A 23939-nucleotide genomic window follows, 5' to 3' on the forward strand; every position below is an offset into this window, starting at 1 on the left:
ACACTTGGTTACAGTGTATTATCCTTCTTATGTATTACTAGATTCAGCTTTCTAAAATTTTGATACAGATTTTTACATCTGTGTTTATGACAGATATTGATGTGTTCTTCTACAATTCTTCTTTTATAGTTTTCTCTTCTTATATCTTTGCCTTGTTTTAGTGTCGGTCTAGAGCCCTCATAAAATGAGTTGGGAAGTGTTCCTTCTTCTCCTGTTTTTTTAAAAAAGTTTGTGTAGAATTATTACTACTTCATTAAATGTTTGATAGAATCCTCTAGTGAAACCATTACTAGATTTTTCTTTGTTAGAAGGTTTTTAACTACAAATTAAATTTCCTTAATGGATATAGGATTATTCCAGTTATCTATTACCTCTTGAGTAGCATTTGCTAGTTTCTGTCTTTAAAGGAATTTATCCATTTCATCTAAAGTTCATTTGATATTACTGACATAAAATTGTTCATAATATCCCCTTGTTATACAACTTTATTTCTGTAGGATAAATAGTGATGTCCCCTCTTTCATCCCTGACATTGGCAATTTTTGTCTTCTCTCTTTTTCTGCTTGATCATTCTGGCTCTAGGTTTATCAATTTCATTGCAAAGAACTAGCTTTAGTTTTCATTGATTTCTCTCTATTATTTTTCCATCTTTTATTTCATTGATTCGTGTATGATCTTTATTATTTTCCTCCTTCAGTTTACTTTGCTTTTCCTTTTCTAGTTTTTTCAGGTAGAAGCTTAGATCACTGATTTTAGACCTTTTTTCTTTGTCACTACACACATTTAATGCTTTAATCTAAGCACTGCTGTAGCTATACCTCACAAAATTTTTATATATTTTGGTTTTTTCTATTCAGTTCAAAAATATTTTCTAATTGCCCTGCTGATTTCTTCTTTTACCAATGGGTTGTTACTTAGAAGCATATTGTTTGATTTCCATATATTCAGAGATGTTCCTGATATCTTTCTGTTATTGATTCTGGTTTAATTCTGTTGTGATCATAGAATATACTCAATGATTGTTATAACTTTTATATTTATTGAATCTTTTTTATGGCCCAAAATGTGGTGAATGTTCCATGGGCACTTCAATAAATGTATATTCAGTTGTTGTTGGGAAGCGTGTTCCGTAAGTGTCAGGTCTAAGTGATTGATCATATTCAGATTTTCTGTACTGGCTTTTTGTTTGTTTGTTTTCTACTTGTTCTATGAATTACCAAGAGAGAAATGCTAAAGTCTCTAACTATAATTATAGATTTGTCCATTTCTCCTTTCCATTCTATAAGTTTTTGTATAAAGTATTTTGAAGCTGTGTTCTTAGGTATATAAACATTTAGGATTGTTATATCCCCTTGATGAATTTGCCCCTTTATCATTATGAAATGACCATCTTTATCTCTGGTAATATTCTTTCCTCTGAGGTCTACTTTGTCTCCTATTACTAGCCTCTCCAGCCTTCTTTTGATTAGTGTTGCCTCTTTTCCCATTATTTCATTTTTAATCTTTCTTTGTCTTTATATTTACAGTTGGTTTCTTATAGACAGCAGATATTTTATATTGCTGTTGTAACAGATTTTTACAAACTTGGTGGCTTAAAACAATGTGAATTTATTATCTTATAGTTCTTTAGGTCACAAATCTGACATGGGTCTCACCGGGCTAAAATCAAGGTGTCAGCAGAGCTGTGTTTTTTTTCTAAGAGCAAATCCATTTCTTTGCCATTTCCAACTTCCAGAGACCATCTACACTTCTTGGTTCATGGCCTCCATCCTCTGTCTTCAAAGCCAGCAACATTGCATCTCTGACCATTCTTCCATAAATACATCTCCCTCTGAGTCTGACCTCTTATGCCTCTCTCTTTCACTTTTAAGGACCCTCCGGATTACATTGGGCCTACCCAAATAATCCAGGATAATCTCCTTATTTTTAGTTCAACTGATTAGCAGCCTTATTCCATCTGCAACCTTAATTTTTCTTTGCCATATAACCTATAACATTCACAGGTTCTCGAGATTAGGACATGGACATACTTGCCTAACACACACCATATAGTTGGGTCATATTTTTATATCAAGTCTGACTATCTCTGCTTTCTAATTAGTGTTTTGATCATTTACATTTAATGTAACTACCAGTATATTTGAGTTTAAATTTACAATATTGCTATTTGTTTTCTCTTTATCCTGTGTGAGTTTTGTTCCTTTTTTCCTTTTTCCTGCCTTATTTTGGTTTGGACTAATCAAATGTTTTTTTAAGTCCATTTTATATACTCTATGAGTTTATTAACCATACTTCTTTATTTTTAGTGGTACTCTAGGGTTTAAATCTACACCATCAAATAATATCATCACAGTTTGCCTTCAAATAATTAGAGTCTACCTCTCTCCCTCTGTCTCCATTCCTCCTGGAATTTCACTTTCACGTGTGTTATATATCTCTGTTATATTGTTCAAAGACTGGAGAGGACTCCTTTGCAGATCTCTAGAACTCTCTCCTTATATAGCTCCCACTCTTCAATACTCTGTCCCACAAGTTCTAGCTGCCTCAGCCTTACCAAATTCCAACTGTTTCTCTTCAACTCGGTGAGACCACACTTAGCTTTGTTTGGGTTCCCCCCTTCTTGGGCTGTAGCCTGGAAACTGCTTTGGGCAGTAAGCTTGAGCAATTGTGTGGGTAATACCTCATTTGTTTCCCTCCTCTCTGATTTAGTAGTCCTGTACTGCTTGTTGTGCAATAATTGAAAAACATTGTTTCATATATTTTGTCCTGTTTTCTAGTTGTTTATGGCAGAAGGGAAAATTCTCATAGCAGTTAATCCTTCATGGACAGAAACTGAAGTCTTGTCTTTTATTATTACAGTTTGGCTTGACATTCTTTTATCTCATATCATAGTAATACTTGAAGATTTTGAATTAGTTACAAGTGGCTATGTTGTTCTCAAAGTGTGGTCTTAGGCCTGGAATCTGCATTTTAACAAGACTCTCAAGAGAGTCTTGACAAAGTGGCATTATGGAGGGAATACTGAACGTGGATTTAAGTCCCAGTGCTACCACTTATTAAGTGTGTGACCGTGGATACATACTCTGTGTCTGATGCTGTCATAGCTGTTTTCATATGTGTACTTCACTCATTTCATTCTCAAAACCACTCTGTATACCAAAACTGGGTTAGATACTCTAATAGCACTGTTTTTCCTTATTTCCTACTTGATTGTAAGCTTCTGAAGGACGGGAGCAGTGTCTTGATCACCCCTTTATTCCCAACCTAGCATATAGTAAGTGCTTAATAAATATTTATTGAATAAATTAATTAGATAATATTATGTTCATTATACAGATGAGTATGCTATGGCTCAGAGAGGTGAAACAACTTGCCTAAGGTCATACAACCAATATGTGCTGATTTAGGAGTCTTTCTAACTCTAAAACCTACTCCTTTATTTTACCTTGCCACCTGCTAGATCTACCTGATTAATGGTCACAGTTTGGCAGGTGAATTGTGCCCTGTGTCTTCAAGAAAGAAGACTATTTAGAATGTTGAAAGTGAGCACTTGGGTTTCTCCTTTTCCAACAATGATAAATTTGCAAAGAGGCATTTATAGCTATTGTTTGGGTTACAAGCAGGTTTCAGTTCTACTGTAGCCTCAGTGGAAAAAATGAGAGGGGGGTATAAAAAAAGTTGAATCAGTAATAGAGTAGTGACTTGCCTAATATACTTAACATGACTTTAAAATTTTTTAGTTAATCATCATTCATCAGCATTTTTAGTTTCGGGCTAGCTATAATGTGGGGAAAGAGAAAGGTGAATGAGAAAATTAATTACATTTTCTATCTTTTTAATCACTCATCCACCCCCCCCCACCCCCATAGTTACATACAGAGACCAAGTGCAGGACTCACAAAAAGTGAGTCTTAATAATGACTCTCAACTCATTCATTCAATAAGTATCAATTGTGCACATACTGTGTACCAGGTACCATTCTAGACCTTGGTGGTACTGAAGGGAACAAGACAGATAAGGTCGCTGCTCATGTGAAGCTTATATTCTAGTGGGGAGAAATAAACACACACGCGTGAGAAAATGTCAAATCATGATAAGTGCTAAGCTAAACAAAGACTTAAACTAGCATAATGAATAGAGAATTAGTAAGTGTGGCTTTTTTAGAAGAAGTGATCAGGGAAGGTCTCTGAAGATTAGCCTTGGCAGATTAGCCAAGAAATAAAGGATGGCTCAAAAGGTGAAACAATAAAAGGTGAGAGCAAGTGAAAAGTTGAACCAACTGGAAACCACCAGATCTTTCCCCATCAAGTTCATTATTAATAAAATGTTCATTATTAATAAAGAGAGTATGTTGTCATTTTGAACACATCCTTGAATTACATGGAATAAGTGGTATGAATGTAATATAGGAGTAAAACATTCAGGAAATGTTTAGAAACTTAGAGACCTTGTACGTTAGTTTCTCCCACCAAAAACATTCTAAAGAGAGAATAAAGCTTATGGATTAGCTAAATATAATGACAGGCTTGGTGTTTGAGGGATTGAAATAGCCAGGAAAACAAATGGGAAATGAAAAAGGGAAAACCTGTTATGTGTCAGACACTATGTTACAATCTTCACACACTTTATCTCATTGATTTCTCACAACACCTTGCAAAGTAGGTGGTATTAAGCACATTTTACAGAGGTGCAAATTGAAGATCTGTCAAGTCAAACATCTCGACAATATAGATTCAAACCTAGACCCAACTGTTTCCAAAACCACTGTACCACCCAAATAGGCCTTTTGTTTCTGAAATTGCCTTTCACACCATATTTTTCCAAGACCTTCATCCTCCCTTCTGCTATGGTGAGAAATTTTGAATTGAAGCCAGATTTCAGCTCAGCCCCATGATCATTCTTCTGACTCTCAGTTAAGCAACCCTTTCCTACACAGTCACCTTTTCAGAGCAGCTTTCCGTGATGGGTCTTAGTGAACAGGAGGGGTATTAATGATGCACGTGCCTCCTGTGGAGACCCGTTGCAGGAGAAAAGGAGTATTTGGTTGTTTTCAGTGCCAGAGGACACTGAAAGTGCCTATTAGGCTTAAAAATTATATCCAAAATTGTCTAAATCATGGATGAATCCTTTTTAAAAGATTCTAAACAACCAAGAACTAGGACAAAATATGAAAATTCATGACTTCTAACCCATCATTTTATGTCAGGGGAGTTTCATTATTTGAATCTCACACAATAGCTTGAGCTGCAAATAAAGAAAACCAATAATAATACATAGTCTCAGCACTATTCATTCTATTTTTGATCAAATGGCCCTTGATCCTTATGATTCCACACTTTTCAATCTACCCCGAAATAACATATATCCTTTTCAAAGCCCCCAACCATAAATCAGCTATAATGGAAGCCCTTCTTCTTGCTTTTATTGCAAGGATATATGCTCCAACCTTCATGTCTGAAGTGTTTACCTGGCTTTTTCATAGCTGACTCAGGAGATTTGAACCTTTTAATGCAACCTGCATGGCATGTGGTCACCAAATCTATGTGAAGTCTTTATAATTTCTGTATGATTGATAGCATATTATTCTTCACTGGTGAGGAGAACCCTATCTATTTCCTGCTTGCTTCCTTTTGTAGATGTTGTTACTTAATCCACTTACTTTCATGGTTGAGACTTTAAAGGTGGAAATTTGAAGGAAAAGAGAAAACCAGATGCAACAAGTCTGTGCCCAACTCTTAGGCCTAGTTGTTTTCTACTACATTCTACTACCTCTTGGCATTATAAAACCAAAGCTCCCTTTTCTGCAAAGTAACCCAGTTAGTGGGGAGAGATAAACAGTTAATTAATTAACCAATCAATCAATCAAATGCCATAGTTTTAGGAGAACAAAAAAAGAGTTCCTTTCTTAAAAGCCTATAGCTCCACAGTTTTCCAAAACTCTTGTCCATGCCCATCCTTTAGACCTTCGTTCAGCCCCTCCTGACCGGCATCAGCTACCATTATCCTCTGTGTTAAATGCATATGTCTGTCTGTATTTTAAAACTTGCCCCAAAACCTGCCTCTTTCTATTTACTATGTCATTTCTCTCTAAAACAATGTATGTAAAAGAGTTTTTAAACTTCAGTGTTATATCAATTCTAGGAATTATTACTAAACATAACACAAGACTTTTAAAAAACTTTTTCTGATTAGCTTTGCCTACCCATTCTTTAATTAATTCAGCTAATATTTCACCTCTGATCTATGACAGGCACACATGTGTCTCAGAACCTCAGAGATGAATAAGAAACTAACTATTGCCTTAGGGAGTTTATAATCTGCTGCTTCCCAGCCCTAATCTCCCAATCTACTTCTCCTCTTCTGAGTCTACCATATTTGCCATTTTTTGAGTGCCCATTGTGTTTTTAATTGTTTCTCTTATTGTCTCTTTTACTAATCATAAATTCCCCAGGATTGTAGCTATATGTTACCATTAGGCAAAATATCCAGGCAGTGTCACGCTATGAATCAAAACCATGAACTTTGGATAACCTAGTTATCTCCGAGTTTCATTTTTCTAATTTGCAAAGTACAAATAACAACATCTATTATATACAAAGTGGTTGTTAGAAGTACAGGAAATGATTATTTTAAGGTACAAAGGAGATAGTCAATAAATGGTTGCTCTATCATGTCACTTACTTGCAAAAAAAAAAAAACCTTCAATAATACCTGTGTTGCCTTTCAAATTAAATGTAAATGTATCAGCCCACTATTGGATACCCTCCAGGAAAACCCCAACCTACTTTGTCAGGCTTCTCTCTTCTGAGTCCCCTACACCTTCTTTCACTCAAACCAAAAGTCCTGCTCCCTGAATACATCCTCTTCTTTTCACCATGAGGGCAAACTGGTAGTAACTACTGTCTTTTGAGTGCCCTTTGTGTTTTAAAAAGGTGCTTAATGTTTACATATATTTTTTCTTAATACCTAATTTTGCTTAATACCTACTTAACTTTAGTGGTTAAGAGTACAGATCTGGAGTCCAACTCCTTGTTTATTTTCATACTGTAGTTCCACTGTCATCTAGCTGTGTGGCATTGGACAAGTCACTTAATCCCTCAGTGTCCTCACCTGTAAATGGAGATAATAATATGTAACTGTTACAGTGCTATTGTGAGAATTAAAAATAGTAATCCATGTAACTAACACAGTAAGCTCTTAATAAATATCACCTATTTTTATTATGAGAATTTCTAGTTATTTTCTTCTCATATAACTCTGCAGGTATTTTACAAATGAGGCTTTTTCAAAGTAACAACACAGCAAGTAATTGGAAAAGGTGGGATTTGAAACCAGAGTTGTCTGGCTCCAAAATCCATACCTTTCCACCACACTATGTATGTTGTGCTAATCTCTCTACCTGAAAAATGCCCTTCATTATGTCTAATTGGAATAACTTTTCCAAGCCTATCTCAGGTGCTACTGCCTTCACCAAACTCTCCTTGATCCCCATCCAAATGTGATATCTCCCTCAAAATCCTCACAGCATTGTGTCCCTCATTTTTAAACAGCATTGTGCTATAGTGACTTATGTACTAAATCACGAGCTCTTTGACTCCAGAGTCGGGGTTTCCCCCGAAGCAGAGCACCTTGCACCAAGTAGATATCTAATAAAGTCACTTGAATTGAACAGAGGGTCGTTAAGGTCACAAATGGAAAATTCTGTCCAATTCAATCCAGGAATCATTTACTTACTAACATGTCTCTATGTCAGGTCCTGTAGTAGACACTGGGTTTAAAGACATAAGCAAGGCTAAATCCCTGCCCTCGAGGAATTTACAGTTTGATAAAAGTGCTTTGAAACCAGAAAGTGATTTTTTTTTAGTGGAGGCATTGTAATTAATCAGATGAAACAAACACTTTAGTAATGCAAACAAATTCTCATTTATTATTTGTACAGATACAGTTGTCTCCTCCAGCTGCTGTACCAGTTTAGACTACATCGTCACCTACCTCTTCAAGCACATAGCAAAAGAGGGCAAGAAGCCACTTCGATGCAGAGAGGCTACCCAGGCCGGTCAGAGATTGTTACATTTTATGCAGCAAAATCCAGATGTCCTGCAGCAGGTAACTGGTAGTTGGTCACCTAGTTTACGAAACAGCGTTCCCAAAAGCCAGCCTGGTCCCTGAATATCTCTTAGAGCAACAGGTTTTGTCAATACTCTTTACCGGTTATTCTCTAGGAGCATTTTCCCTGAAGGTAGGATAGTACACTGGCCTCTGGATTATCCACCATCAAGAAATCTCTAAGTCGTTCATCTCACCTCGGTGAAGCTAGAATTCACAAAGAGGCTAGCTCTTCCAGAGGCCTGAGAGAAGGAAAAGGTGACGCTGGAACTAGAAACAGTCAGCCTCTGATTTCTTTCCTGGAGCCTCTAATAGTGTCATCTGAAGTTTGCCTCGTGAGTACTCTGGTATGTTGGGAAACTTCCATTTGCTGGGCTCCTAGTCTGTGCCAGGCAACTTGCTAGGAACTTTCCATTCATCATATCATAGTTGGTATTTTTCCCATTTTAAGATGAAAAATCAGGTTCAGATAGGTCATATTTCCACAAGCATTTAAGTAATAAATAATAAAGCCACAATTTCTTTATTTTCGAAAGTTTTTTCTGACTGGCTAATATGAGTTAGGTCCAAGTTTAATATGGTTTTAAAAAAACTCACTTCTGCAAATCACAGTAAGAACATGCATAAAAATAAATATACATGCCAGAAATAGTTTGAAGAGAATGATACCATTTTTCTATGGAGATACTATCACTATGATATTTTCCAATTCCGCTAAATTTGGAAATGATATCTTTATACTGCTTCCAGTTGTTTTATTTTGCCAAATTGTCTCCATAATAGTCTGTGGTTTGCAAACGTAAACACCTTAACACGGTCATTAGCCAGCGCATAAGTTGCCCGAAATCAGCAGGACATGTCACTGAGTAAAGAAATGATGAAAATAAAATGAGACAGCCGTGGAAGAGGTTTTCTTCCTGGCTGTCATTTTTTGGTAATATTTAAATGAAATGATATAAACTTTATTTGTAGTGATGTTTCAGTTAACCAGTTATTTTCCTGGCAGGCTAGAGTGTAATTAAGATTTTGTGTAACTAGGCAAAGGGCTGCAGGCCTGTAACTATTTGGTATGACTCTGGAATTGTTACAATGTGTTGGTGATATAGTAAAGAGAAGAAGAAGGTAACTCACATATATTAAGGACTTTCTATGTATAAGGTGCAAGAGCCATTAAGACTCATAAGACATAATACCACTCCTTAAAAAGTTTCCTGTCAGTTAGATCAGAGAGACAAGTAACTAACCAATTATATGATAATTTGATTAATATAGTGATGACACAGAGTGACTCACAGGAAAAGAGAACTTTCAGAGAAGTTTTCTCATTTAGACCCCCACAATAACTCTGAAATGTGGATATCATCATCCCCATTTTATAGATGAATAAATTGAGGCTCAGAGAAATCAACTGGTAAGTGGAATGTGAACCAAGGTCTGTTTGGCCCAAAATCCCAAGTCCTTACCACTTCCACCATTGATTCTCAAAGGACTGGTTGGTGGGGATAAGATTTCAGATTCATCTAGAATGTCTTTTCAAATTAAACATTTATCAAGATTTGGGTGTACCTCTCTTCCCCCTCCCCCACCCACCCAACTGCAGTAGCCACTGGTGCTATTAGGAGTATGTCATAGCCCTCCAGTGTTTTGTGAGGAGAAGGTTGAAAACCACAGATGTAGAGCATGTAGCCAGTGCAGAAAATAAATACCCATGGATTGGCCAGGAATCAGACCCAGCCCCCAGCCCCACCAAGGCAAGCAACAAGTCCACTACCAAATCCCTTCTGCCAGCACTCAGTTGTGATTGCAATATTGTCCCATAAACTTTGGCAGAAACTTTTAAGTTGGTAGAAAATTTTAGCAAAAATCAGTAGGCTGTAGTCCTAGACAAATACCATCAGACTGTGCACAGTAAGTAATATGGTTGTACAGGAGACAATCAAGTTTGTCTTTACTCAGAATTACCATGTGTTTGTTGGTTTAAGTTATTTCTGTGTGTTAATACTTGGTAATCTTTACTTTATAGCATATGACTAAGTAGTGATATGTCTTTATTAACAGTGGAATACTTTCTATTTATTTGGAATGTAGGCTTTCAGATAGCATTTTAAATATTAATGACTGGTATCTGGTAGTCAGCATAAATATGATTTGCATTAGCACTAGGTTATATCATCTTGAGTGCTTCTGATGTCGACTATTGGGTATAGTAGTATCTGACATCATCTCCTTAGGTCACTGACAACTTTGACCTCTATTCTTATGCACAGTTTCTGTCGTCTCAAAAGCTCTTTTGAATTGATTTGAAATTTTGACTCTTCCCTTTATGAGGCAGTAAAATTGATAATTATTCAGATGGGAACTGAGCGCTGAGTGAAAAATCAATTCCACCCGCTCTCTGCTGCGTATAAAATTACTTCTGAGTCGGCTGGACTGAACGGATGGCCGGAGTAAAAGCAGCAGGCGGGAGTAGTGGGAAGAATTAGCTGGACAGAGCTTAATAGCCTGAAGGGATGGACTTGGAAAAGAGGGAGTGGGCCAGTTGGGGGTTATTATGAGCAAGGATGAGTCCCATTGATCATCTGTTTACATCAGCTTTCCAAGACCTTATAAATCAGCTCTGAAGAGCAGGAGAACCCAAGATTTGGCCTCTTACCAGAGGGACTTTGTATTAGATTATTCTCATTTTCACACTCAGATGAAAAGTGAGCCATTGATTATTCATTGGTTGCCCATTAAATGCTGTTTTTAGAGATGATTTGCCTATCACAGAAGGTAATGAACAAGGTTGCTGCTTCATAACTTGAGGTTTCAGTTTTCAACGCATCTGTGTCGGTTAAGTAATGCCTAACCCTATTAAAAGGAATGGGTTACAAATTGCTTAACAGTGCTGAAAAACTAGACCCTAATGACTAATTGTGCTTGGAGTTTAGAGAGGGTTTGTCAGCTCTTTAAACTAAACTGATGCAATGATACTGCAATTATTTACTAGTTTGAACTGTTTCCCCCGCCAACCTGGACCTATATTGCTGGAAGCATAATTGCATGAAGAGCGTCAATTCCAAATTGCAAAAGTTATCTCCTCAAGCTTCCATAGCAAACGAAGTATGAACCCACATAAAGAGTTTTCCAACATCCATATTGACCTTTCTATTTGTATGTAGCAGCCTGGGAAAGACATTTTAAGTGCTTCTCACCTGGAAATGTGTTTATTATGACCTGCTGTGTGGCTTCAATGTTTTTTAAAAACATTCTCCGAATAAGCCATCTTCCATATTTTGCAAACAAATCTAACTTTGCAAGCATTAAATTTAGTCCATTTGAAGATCCATTATAATTAAATGAATCCATTTCAAGTAAGAATTATTATCTAACCAGTATTGCTTTGACTTAACAATTGAGAAAAACCCAGGTTTACATATGTTAAGAAAAAAAATTCCCCATGTGTTTTTAGGTCATTAGAAAGATAAACTAAAATTTTAAGAACAGGCCAATAGTAACAGTGATTAGGCACTGATCTGCTACAGTAATTTGGAAAATAAAATTTCTGTGTGAAATTTTTTCAGTTGTATCACAGGTCATGTTAAGTGTTTGCATCTATAACCCACAAATGAGCATTCATTTAGTTATATCACAGAGTGAAAGATTTCCCCAAATTAGGGAAATGAAGGAGTGTGTTTTATAGAATTAGAAGGGCATTTCAGAGATGTGACCAATTCTTTTTCAGATTATAAGGACACTGATGCTAAATGCTTCTCTAAATCAGAATTTCAAAAAACTAATTCCTCTAGAAAGAGTAGCACCTTCCACAGGAGTAGAACAAGAACTATATGATTTCAAGTATTACCAATTAGATTGTGCAATTAACTTATTAACGTGGTATTTTTAGCATTTATATTCTCTAAAATATAAATACATTGAATGGAGGAATTAGAACATTTAGGTTTGAATTTATCTTACTTAGCTGTTTGGCTCAATTCAGCTGTACTAAAATCCCAAAAAATTTCTAATTATGATTTTCACTTTCTCTCTCTTTGTGCTAACCTGCCATTTAACTACAGATTGTGAAGAGCTGTCAGGAGCTATAAGAATCATACTTCAGTAGGGATGTAAGCTGAAAGAACATTCACCCTTTTCCTCAATCAGTCAGTCAGTCAATGAAAATTGCTTTTGTATAGTGCTCTTCATGACATGCATCCCAAAGTGAATTACAGCAAAAGAGAAATCATCTGCTCTTTTTTCATTTCTGTGTTTAGATTGAAACAATATTGCTCAACATTTTGACATACTATACAAGACATCTTTCATACTTAAGATTCCATTCCATAATACTAAGTAGGAGAAAGTACAGTCACATATTTAACTGATGTTAGGATTTTGGCCTATAGAACCTTAGCAAGACTCTCATAGTGGGAAACAAGCAGATGAAATATATTCATGTCTCTTATCCCCTTAAAAAAAATAATTAGCCAGATTTTCTGATGTTATTAAAGACATTTCCAGTGAACCCTAAATAGAAAGTATGCCCTCCACATGACCCATTTTCTCTGTCTGGTTGATTTGCAACTTTATTGTCAAAAATATGGCAGTAGATTGATATCAAAAACACTCCTAAAGAACATTCACAACGGGGTCAGAGGATAACATGGATTTAAAGGGTTTAAAAGAAGCCAGGGATAGGTCCTTAGACACGGAAAGTGGAAAATAGGAACTCACATTTCATGACAGAATTGGTTTTTGTACATGCTGCTGCAATCTTGGTCTTCTTCAAAGCAATCTATGCATGTATTTATGTATTTATTTCTAGGAAAGAAAAATATTGGCAAAATATAAGTGCTTACTATATGCAGACACTAGCTTAAGCTCTTTACATATGCATTTAATTAGATTTAATCATCACAGTTTTTCTGTGAAGCTGTAATATTACGATCACCATTTTACAGATGTAGAAACTGAGGCACAAAAAGATTAAGTAACTTTCCCAAGGTCATATAGTCAATAAGTGGGAAAACTAAAATTTTAGCCTAAGTCTGTTTAACTTCTGAGTTCACATGCTTAACCACAAAGCCATAGTTTGTTGGTGGCTGTTAATCTGAAGTAGTATGTATGTTTTGAGCACTTACAACAAAGTAAGTTGAGCTTCCAGTAAGTCCCACTGGGGCCATCTTTAAGGTACAATGATTTAGAGCAGTCATCCTATATCCCAACCTTGTGCTGCAACCAGGATGAAACAGATGGGCGGTGACCCAAAGAGGCAACGGGCAAGAGAGAGGGAGGTTGCTTTGCCAGCTGGTACAGAAAAGCCCTGTGGCCCCACCATCACTGAAGCAGAGCTAACAAAGCTTCCTCTCTTTTATTCTACACTCGTACCCAATTGTTAATTCTATAGCCAGACATTGATGGTATAAAATTTAGTAAGACATGTATCCTCAAGAAGGTCAGAGTCTGATAGTATAACTGTCTCATGATGTTCCTTTGTGACTTTTCCTTAATGCCTTTGAGGTAGCTCTTGAGGTTTTCTCTAACCTGATTTTTCTAGGATAGAATCAATATGGCGGCTATGAAATGAAGTTGGGGAAGCAACAAGTGCCTTGCATCCATCCCCCACACCCAGCACATCTCCAGGCTTCGTCTTAACTCTCACCACTGATTCATCAGAATAGAATGCCATTTTTCACCTTTTTCTTGTTGTGAACTGCTTGTCTTTTCTAAAGGAAGTTTCTACTCCTGAGTACTATTAGCTCTGCCAAAGGTCATTCTTAAGGGCCTCCCACATTGGCAAGTCTGAAACTGACACCTGGGTCCCTTTGAGTGTTTCTCTCCCTCTCCTTTCCATTCCACAAGGTATCACAAACTAAGATTCCTGTAAAGCCAAGCAGAAAGCGTGAATGAAGTAGACTGGAAAGAAACCTAAGTTGAGTACACACTCCTGTCTAGAGGGGCAACCTCCACACCGCTCCAGCTTACTGTTGCCCTATAATATGGTAAGACCCAGTGTTGCCAGATATATTGAGATTTCCCCCACAGAGAGAAGCCAGAAATCCAGATTTCTAAATGTTGGCCATTGATTGGAAATTAAAAACAAACAAAAAAATAAAAACACTCTGCAGGCCAGCACTGTGTGTCTGGTTACCAGTTTTCCACTTCTGTGTTGTGTAATCTTGGAGAATTTGAAAACTAAGATCTCCCAATGCATGATCCCTTACATTTCTCACAGCCCTTCCATGCAGCACTGCTAGGGATATTTTTATTTCTCTCTGATGTTGGTAATTTTTGAAGCACACTTTTTTGATTAGTTGTTAAAAAAGGATGCCATTATTTTGCTTTTACATATAACTCTATACTTAGGTCTCTACTGAAACTTAGAGCATTTATCACATTTGGGTTGTATCTTTGCATACAGAAGGGATGCAGTAAACAAGCAATGAAACTCAGTTAACTCCTCACAAACATTTTTTTTATTTTCAAAATAACCAAATTTGAGGCAAAAATAAAATTTAGTTAGGTCATGTATGTGCTCTTCCGCGCACCCACGTGCGCACACGCGATCTAATTAGTAAGGATCAAATCAGAATATCTAAGAGGACTAAGGCTGGACAAAAGTATCTAGGTAACAAACAAGTAATAAAAGTCCAAAAGGGAGCAAAACTCTTAAGAATGATGATTTGTTGACCACTACCCCTAAAGATCAGTTCAGAAAGTTAAAGTTTATAATTTTAAAAATAGAAAAACACTGATTTTTTAAATTTAAATGGCATTTTATCTGTGATATTATAAAATTATTTGTCTGTCCATCTTTAGAAGAATGATTATAATCCAGATCCTTTGTTATATACCATATCTTTGCCATTTTGATTTCATTTTTGTTATAGAAATATTTGTTGAATGACTATTTCAACTGTAACAAAAAATGGTATTCTAAAACAGAAAAAGCAGTTAAAATAGAAACCTATTCTTAATTTATAAATCATCAAATTTGTGTTATAACCATAATACCTATCTTTACACAGTACCTTTTTTCCCCCCAAAGATCCACCTCCCTCTTGATACTTGTCCCAGCACCTAGCAGAGCCTGACACCTTGTGATGGTCAATGAATGTCTGCAAAACAAACCAAAAAAAATTAATTTTCACAAGTACAATCTGCAGGCAGTGACAGGTATCAAATCTAGCATGGTCATAGACTACTACATAATAGACTAAATGGTAATGCTAAGATAAGATTATATCATTATATACTATATAATAGCCCTGCTGAAATTCCACAAGAAAATTTCATTCTAAACATAGATGAAGAAAGAAATAAATACTTCAAATATCGGTGCAAATGATTAACAGAACAGAGAGGGGTTTTTTTTTCCACTAGAACATGTGTTTTTCTACCTCTAAGCACAGTTTAAAGATGTAATCCATTGATAGCATAACTTGCCTTATTAATTGAAAGGGATGGAATCCACCAGATGTAGCCCAAACCAGCAGAGAGTTGGGTGACTAAGCAACAGCAAAGACACCATATTGAGTGAGGCAGAATCAGTCTCCAAGTCATTTATTTCAACCAGTGACAATACATTTAAACTCCTGTGCCTCAGCAGTGATTGATGGTTTAATATCATATATAATTTTTTTAATGAAGGAAAACCATTTAAATATGTTACCATTTGCACTGGTATTCTCCTATGTACATAACTGCATTTAATCATTATGGGGATTGTTTTTATACTTGTGTAATTTGTATCCAAGAAATAACTGTCAAAGCCATCTCATGCTGTTGCTGGAAATGGTACAGTGTGCTTCATACTTGAATAGATTCATTCTTCCCTGCACATAATTAAGAGTGTCGGAGCTTTCACTGCCACCACATAGGAATTCCATGTTTACATTTCTGAGAATGAAAAATTAGCCACAATGTGCTTTTTCAGCCCCATTTTCTGAGGCTATGATATTTAAGTACCTTAGTTTTCTACCAGTGTATGATTTGAAGAGTTTGATTTTAAGACTTTTAATATTAAAATACATAATAAAATTTTATTATCTAATTACAAGAAGGTTTAGCCTCTTATTAAAGTTGCTAAATCAGGCCTATATTAGCATGATAATGGCACAGTTTGACATGGAATACTCAAAAGTCAAGTTCGAGGGAAGGGATGGGGTTTTTTTGTTATTTTGGGGGGTTTTCTCCTATGCGCACCCCTCGCACAAAATAACAAGGATGAAATGCATGTATGGAAACAGACAAGGAGCAATTTGGGATGCTGGAGAAGGAGTGAAGGTGTCAGCCTAGGATGGTACCCTTAGGCAAGGCAGCTGGTATATGTAGCCTTTTGTTTATCTGCTACTGGTTTATGTAGCCTTTAGGCCGGCACCAGAAACAATCACTCCTACAGGGTCAGCTGCTGGTCAGAAGCAAAGTAAGAAAAGATTTTGCGTTCAAATGCGCAGCCATAATTTCTGTACAGCTGGCACCTGCTACTGGTGCACAGCGTGAAGGTGAAAGGTCAAAGAGGCAGTTGTTCAAAACTCAAGAATGGCTTAAAGGGACTTGTAGATTAATCTGCTTTATTAACTTCTGTATATTAGATAACTATTGCTGTGAATGACAGTACATCTTTTTGAATAAGTCGCATCTCTTTCTCTTTTAAATTAGCTTTTGAGTAATGAATATTAAATAGAAAGCATTTCAGGGGTAATTAAATGAAAACAGAATGATGTCATTTTACAATTGTATTTGTATGTTTATAGAATAGGGGAATTATGATGTTTTCCAAGCAGCTAAAAAAAAGAGCTAGCTCTTCATAAAGAAGAATTTGAAATAAATAAGTCATATGTCCATTAGCCTTTGTGTTTAAACTGAAAGATATGATGTACTTTGTGACTTAACATAAAGTCACTGGGTGCCAGTAGCTTGATTTGGCATTCCCAGGGGCTCCAAGTGTTTTCTCTGTGAATTAAAGGGACTGCAGTCTGTCATTCTTTATCTACAGTTTAGCACAGTCAGTTTTGCTATTAGTCTACAGCAAATGTTTTCAGAATAGCAAAGAAATTGTAAAAAATGAACAATGCCCATACCTTTTCCTTCACACTTGGGTAAAGCAGATAGAGAACATTTCATAAGGAAAAAAGGCAGAGTTTTACACAAGTTTAGCCCAATGATAATTAGGCATGCCTTATAACAATCTCTCACCCAGTGTGGCAAATGGCAAACAAGATGGTTTTTAGCCTCTTCTTTAATAGTGATTGGCATAATTGGCTAACATTGTAAATTAAGGATAAAAAGAGTTCACTAAATCTATCCTTTTTTAAAGCCTCTGCAAGGAAAATTTCTAATCCATAGATTAAATATTGACACCAACTCGGGGAAAGTGTTTAACAGTCTGTGTTCTAAAAACTTTTTTATTTATTTATTTATTTTTTCCCCCAAAGCCCCAGTAGATAGTTGTATGTCATAGCTGCACATCCTTCTAGCTACTGCACGTGGGACGCGGCCTCAGCATGGCTGGAGAAGCAGCGCGCCGGCGAGCGCCCAGGATCTGAACCCGGGCCGCCAGCAGCAGAGCGCGCGCACTCAACCGCTAAGCCACGGGGCCGGCCCCGTAACAGTCTGTGTTCTAAAGGGACAGTTTTGTCTGCTGACTCTCAGTGGTTTTTGTTTTTGTTTTTTAAATAATTCTCAGAAAAAGAAAGCACTGTGGACGACATCTGTCTTTTTATGCTAATACAGCACAGGTAGCAGCGTTTATCCACATTTCACAAACTGAAGTTATTTGGGATTTCATTTGCACTCCCAAGTTTTAACACAAGTGCAATCTTTCTACTCTGAGCAGTGTTTCTGTGACATGTGAAGGTGACAACTGAGATCATCTTCCTGTGTCACATCCAAGCCAGCCCAGGGCTCACCAGAAGGATCTTAAATTTGTATGGGTATCACAAAGACGCTGACTACCTTGACCAGAAAAGATTGAGTTAGGAATGTTTCCTTACCCTACCACTCCAAAGTGGAAGAACCTTCACATCTCCTTTTTGAAGGTCTAGACTATTCCTCCATCCTGTAACAGAAACCTTATTTCCTGCAGGGTTGCAAGGACCCAGGAGGTCACTATGGAAGGACAATCTTAGATTCAAACAGAGAACTATGATAATGAATGATTATGATGAAAAAGAAGTAGAAATAATTATCATATGCTAGGCTTGTGAGCTAGTGCTTTACATATATATGTATATGTAGATATATATATATATTTCTATTTGTCTCACTACTCTGTGAGGCAGATATTTTTATCTCCATTTTATAATCAAAATACTGTAACTGTGGCTCTAAGAAGTTAGGTAACTCACCCAATATCATACTGCTAATAAGTAGTAGAACCTGTGCTTTTAACCACTATACAATACGACTTTTAAATGGCCTAGAAACAGGATTAGTGGGGATGGAGGGTAAGGCAGGGGAGACACACAACATTCATTCATTCATAAATCCTTGATTGAGCTGAAGACCCCTTTCTTTGAGAGCTAATTGGATAAGAGGCAAATACTTGACCCAGGCTGGCTCAGTTATTCTTCTTCCCTGGATTTAGAAACGCATCTAAAAGATGTTGGTCAGTCTCTAGCCTTCAGCTGAATTGAAGACTTGAAGAGTCAAGAACCATGGAGCAGCCATTCCCTGCCACATGCTGAGAAGTAGCCAGTCTACAGTGAGAGAAAAAAGCAGACATGCTGAGAGGATCTCAGTGAGAGACCAGGCAGCCCCACAGAGAGAGTGACTGAGAAAGATCCTGCCAGCCTTCTTGTCCCTGGTTCCAAGCCCTTGAGAGGCTGACTGTACTGCCTAGTCTAGGGGTACTCAAGTCACCCCTTTTGGACCTAAGTTTAGTTTTATCTGCAGTAGTTGCTGTCCTCACAGCCAAAAGATTCTTGACTCAGGGAAGTTGTGAGGACAAAATGAACTAATGAGTATAGACTCACCCAACACAGAGAAGGTAGTCAATAAATCTGTAAAATTAGCCTTCACTTTTAAAAACAATGTACAGGTGCCAGTCACTTTTTTATGTCACTATCCCTGTCCACATCCTGCTGTTCATATGTATAAATGTGAAAAGTATCCTTTCCAGGAAATCCCAAGCCCAAGACTTCATTTCACAAGATGATTTGATTGTGAAGGCCATGACTTCAGCCAGATTACTTGGGTCTTTCTACTCGCAGCCGTGTGTTCTGCCTTCCTTAGAGTTCTTTCTGTGACAGGCATTCTCGGGGTCACAAACATTTATTGGACTGGGTGGAGGCATGGTGTGGTGTGGATTTGATTCTTGGCCCCAAACTGACTTTTCTCATTTATTCTTCCTGCATACTCCAGGCATCGCCTTGCAATGGCAAGAATGAAAATGAACTTCATAACTCTTTCCATTTATATAATGTCTTCATACTTAATGTCTCTTCTGAATCTCACAACAACGCTAATGGGTATATAGCGCCAACATGGATACTTTTTAACCTGGGAGTATAGGTACATCAACAGATTTAATCCCACAGTACCTGTGTGGGAAACGTTTGCAGAGGTTCAGAGAGACAAAATAACTTGGCCAGAGTCACACAGCCAGTAAATAGCAGTGCCTAGAATATAACTAAGGCTTTCTTATCTCTAGATCTTACACAGTTTTCACCGTACCAAGACTTCCCAGGGCCTTAACCTACTCTTCCTTCCTGGCATTTCTTCTTATCCATTCATCCCTGTCCAAGGGAGACAGCAGGATAAATGACAGGATTTCTCCTGCCTTCATTTCTGTGAGTGGCATTGTGAATGGTATGAGAAGCTCTTTGAGTTTCTTGAAAGAATGACACAGTACAAAGTGAGAGTTGGCTTAATGATGGCATGATTTATTCATTTTACAGTTATTATGGGTTTTTCACATACTTGAAAGGTAAATTATGTGAAATTTTCCCAAAGTATATTAGTGTGCTGGAGATGTGAATTCATCTTTATCTTAACTCTTGGAAAGTTTAACCAGCAGTAGCCACTGATACAGCTTTGAGCTTATATAGTATGTTAAGGAAGACGTCTTATTTGATTTCAGTCTGATCACAAGGCAACAATTCCCTAATCCTCTGACCTGTCATGAGTTAATGCTGCTTTATATGCTTTGCAACAGAAAAGAACTCTTGCATGTTAATTCTGTATCCCTTGTCGTGCTTAGGAAAATGTAGACAAAGTGCTTTCAGACTGATGAAATTCCATCCTCCTTTCAAAATTGTTTAATTACAAATTATCTGTATTTGTTAAGGACTTTCTACTTTACAACAATCAGAGCAGACAGATTTTGCAGTCAATATACCTGGCTTTGAATACCACTTATGCTACTTCCTAACTATGTTCTTGGAATAGTTACTTCACCTCTTTAAGCATAACAGCACCTAAACCAGGGGAATTCTGTACCTTACTTGAACTGACCCCCAGGATCAGGTGGCTGAAGTACTCTCTTCTATGTCTCATGCTCAGACTCTCCAAGACTTTCACCAGAACTCACTGCCTTAGAGATCTCCCATTCCATCAGTCCCTCAGCCTACCCCATAACTTGGAACATTGGTACCATGGAAAAGAAAAATATTCAAGTGCATACTTAGTTGAGGTCTTATGAACAAAGAACATGAAATAAACTGCCAAGAAGGACAGCAAAGAAAAGTGTAAGTCCTGAAGAGAAATCTCTTAGGCCTCAAAGAGACCCACCAGAAGGAAAATCCTAAGCAAAGATCTGTGTTAATGCCTATACTTAACGTTGCATCTTATTTTAAATGGGATAAAGAAGTTCCACTTGGGGAACTAAAAGCATCAGAGTTAAGTGCATTTAGGGATGATTTCTCTGAGACCCTTAAGATTGGAAGAAAACAACTTGATGGGTGGGCAATAAGAGATTAATAAATACTTAGGCTATGTGAGCTCCTTAAGGCCACAGGGACCACACTTTATTCAATTCTATACCACCTTGCCTGACACATAGTAGGAGCTCAGTAATTCTTTGAGCAATGCATAAGTGTGAGAAATGAAGAGAGAGGGAAAAAGAAGGAAGGAGAAGTCCCTAGCACAGTGCCCAACACACAGTAGGTACTCAATATGTATATGTGCACTTAGCACACAATAAGAGCTAATAATAGAATATTCTTGACTTGAAACGTGTGCAGGTGAAAGAAATCTAGTAGATAACAAGAGGAATTCATAGCCCTTCCAGAGGCCTGACCTGTTTTGGAGTCTACACTTTAAGGGAGAAGTTCCACCCTAGGCAAATAATGTACTCCTATCCCACAGAGGGAGCAAGCCCTCCCTCCCCAACCCCGTCTTTATCCCGAGCCCCCTACATTACAGAGAGGCTGGAAACAAATTGACAGAAATCTGGAGGAAAGTAACTCAAGTGATTTAGGAGAATGGAAGGGTTGGCTTATAGGGCCAGATTAAAGAAGCTAAATATGTATAGCCTGCCTAACTGACAACTAAATGGGGCATTTGATAAGTCTATAAATACTTGGAAGATGTAAATGCCAAGGAGGAAAGGGAATTACTTAGCATGGCACAATGGAGTATTGGCATAATAGGATAACATTAAGAAAGGGAAAAGGAAGGTTCAACATCAATAAAAGCTTCCTGACAAAGAGAACCATTCCTGACAGGGCACACTTTTAAGTTATGTGCTGTGGGCCGAGGGAAGTAATGGCAGTGCCATTTCTCAGAATACTGGCAACAGAGCCAGCAAGGCAGAAGCTGAGGTATATCCTGACTGGGGCACAGGAGCCAAGCAGGTAACCTTCTGGATATGTGGCCTCCCAATCCTTGAACAGGAAAAAAGCTGCATCTTCTTGGGAGAAGACAGATGGCCCAGGCTTCCTAAAGACTCAGACCCTCCAGGGAATGGTTATACCGGCAATTTGCCCTTCTACATCACTGCCAGAGAGATTCATTCAACTTGAATGGTACCCCATTTCCTGTAGGATAAGGTTCATGTTCTCAAGCACACATTACTAGGCCCTTCACAAGATCTGGCCCTTGTCTACCTAATCAGACTCATCTGCCACAACCACTCCCCACATACCCTCTCCAGTCCCCCAGAACTGCTTGTCATTCCCCAAACACTTCTCCAAACCTTTGCACCTGCTTGCCCTTCTTCCTACCTGACTACCTGTCAGACTTGGCTTATTCTCTACAATAGATCCAAATGTCACCTGCAAAGCCTTCCTTGCCTTTCTCCCACCCCTAGGCAGAATTAATCAGCTTCCTCTGGTCTCTCAAAGCCTCCTGTGCAGGCTTCTATTGGTGGCACTTGGCTGTACTGTGTTGTCATTGTTCATATACTGTATATCTCCTCCCCTACTTGACTGTCAGCTCTTTGAGGGCTGGGACTGTGCCTTTGTTGTCTGTATATCCCCAAGGTCTGACACAAAGCCTGGCACGAGGTAGGTGGTCAATAAATGTCTGAATAAATCAAGGAATAAGGTTCTATTCCCAGCACTTTTAGTCGCTATCATTCCTTAGGATCTCTGTGTAATTATTGGGGCAAAAGAGCGTCCAAATCTCAGTAACATCTTTGAATCATCTCCTCAGCCTCTTGGCCAGCACTCTCTAAGCCATTTAGACAACTATAAATAAAACCCCTCAAATCTGAAAGGTAGCATGCTGTCCTCTGTGGTTTGAACGTAAACTCTAGACTAATCTTTAATGTAAAATGCTTCTGAGGGCCCCATGAATTCTCCACGAAATACTTTTCTCTCCCCGCACGTAATCATTTTGAACATGATAAGTAAAATACTCCTCCACTGTTGGTTATGAAGATTTTTAGGAACATCTAACCAAATCCCTTCAGGAAATCAGGGGGAATGTAGTGACAGATGAAAGGCAATGAAACTTTGAACCTTCTACTGTAGGGATGATATATTTATTATGAAATACAATATTCATTGCACTTTGCTTTGATGACTGCGTGAGATGCCTTTGTGCCATTATGCCTTATGTTGTTCTGTTGTGAAATACGATATTCATTGGGAAATGTTGTGATGACTGTTCAATAAAGTAGCATGCTGTTTCCCACTCCCTTCCTTGATTTTGAATGGCTCAGAGTTTACTTTATCGCTGAATATGTAATATAAACATGCGCTTGTAGTTGTCTCTGTCATATTATGTACACTGATTGGGGTTCATTTCACTGCTCTTTATCCCCCCGAGTTCATTGTTGGACTGTTGATCCTGCTAGACAGCAGCCACCTCCCCACTACATGTAGCACTGCTGGGGCAGTCTAACATCCAACCCCTTCCCTCCATTCGCAGTCTTGAATTTGAGGCCATGTTCTTAAAGCTCTTAATTTATTTGCAGTTTCAGTGTCAGGTTATATTTCTTGGAAAGATTTCATTGACTAGAAAGAAAATGGGGTATGCAGTCAAGGATTCTGACCATTTCTCTCTGTCTCTGCTACCACAGCCTTGCCAAGGCCCTCATCATTTCTCCGTTGAACTTTTGCAGTAGTATCTAAATGTGTTGCCTTGCCTCCAGTACCTACCCATCATTGCCATTCTCCAGTCCCCCATCAGTCATTGTTCTGAATCACAGACCTCATCATTATTTAAAAATCCTTTGAAGGCCACCCTTTATGTACTGGTCCAAACTCATTTCTGCACTTAGCATGACATGAAAGGCCTTTTATAACCTGGACTCAGCCCAGTCTTCTCCTCACCCTCAGCCCTACTCCTTTCCACTCAAAAGAAGGTCTCTCTCAAAAGCCTCTTGTACAGAGTCTAATTGTTCTTCAAACATGCCAAGCCCTGTTTCCTGTGCCTTTTCTCATTTTATTTCCTCTTCCGAATATGT

At 37.8% G+C, this 23939-nt stretch overlaps 1 protein-coding gene across 4 annotated transcripts in view; it reads left to right on the forward strand.

Moving 5' to 3' along the window:
• RANBP17 (RAN binding protein 17) overlaps positions 1–23939 on the forward strand; it is a 344596-nt gene that overhangs the window by 308422 nt on the left and 12235 nt on the right. For all 4 annotated transcript variants that reach the window (XM_058545803.1, XM_058545811.1, XM_058545813.1 and 1 more), the window contains one exon: positions 7941–8107. In XM_058545803.1, the coding sequence (XP_058401786.1) occupies positions 7941–8107 (167 nt within the window). The remainder of the gene's footprint in view (positions 1–7940; positions 8108–23939) is intronic.

This window comes from Diceros bicornis, chromosome 1 (genome assembly GCF_020826845.1).
Source record: "Diceros bicornis minor isolate mBicDic1 chromosome 1, mDicBic1.mat.cur, whole genome shotgun sequence".
Taxonomy (NCBI): domain Eukaryota; kingdom Metazoa; phylum Chordata; class Mammalia; order Perissodactyla; family Rhinocerotidae; genus Diceros; species Diceros bicornis.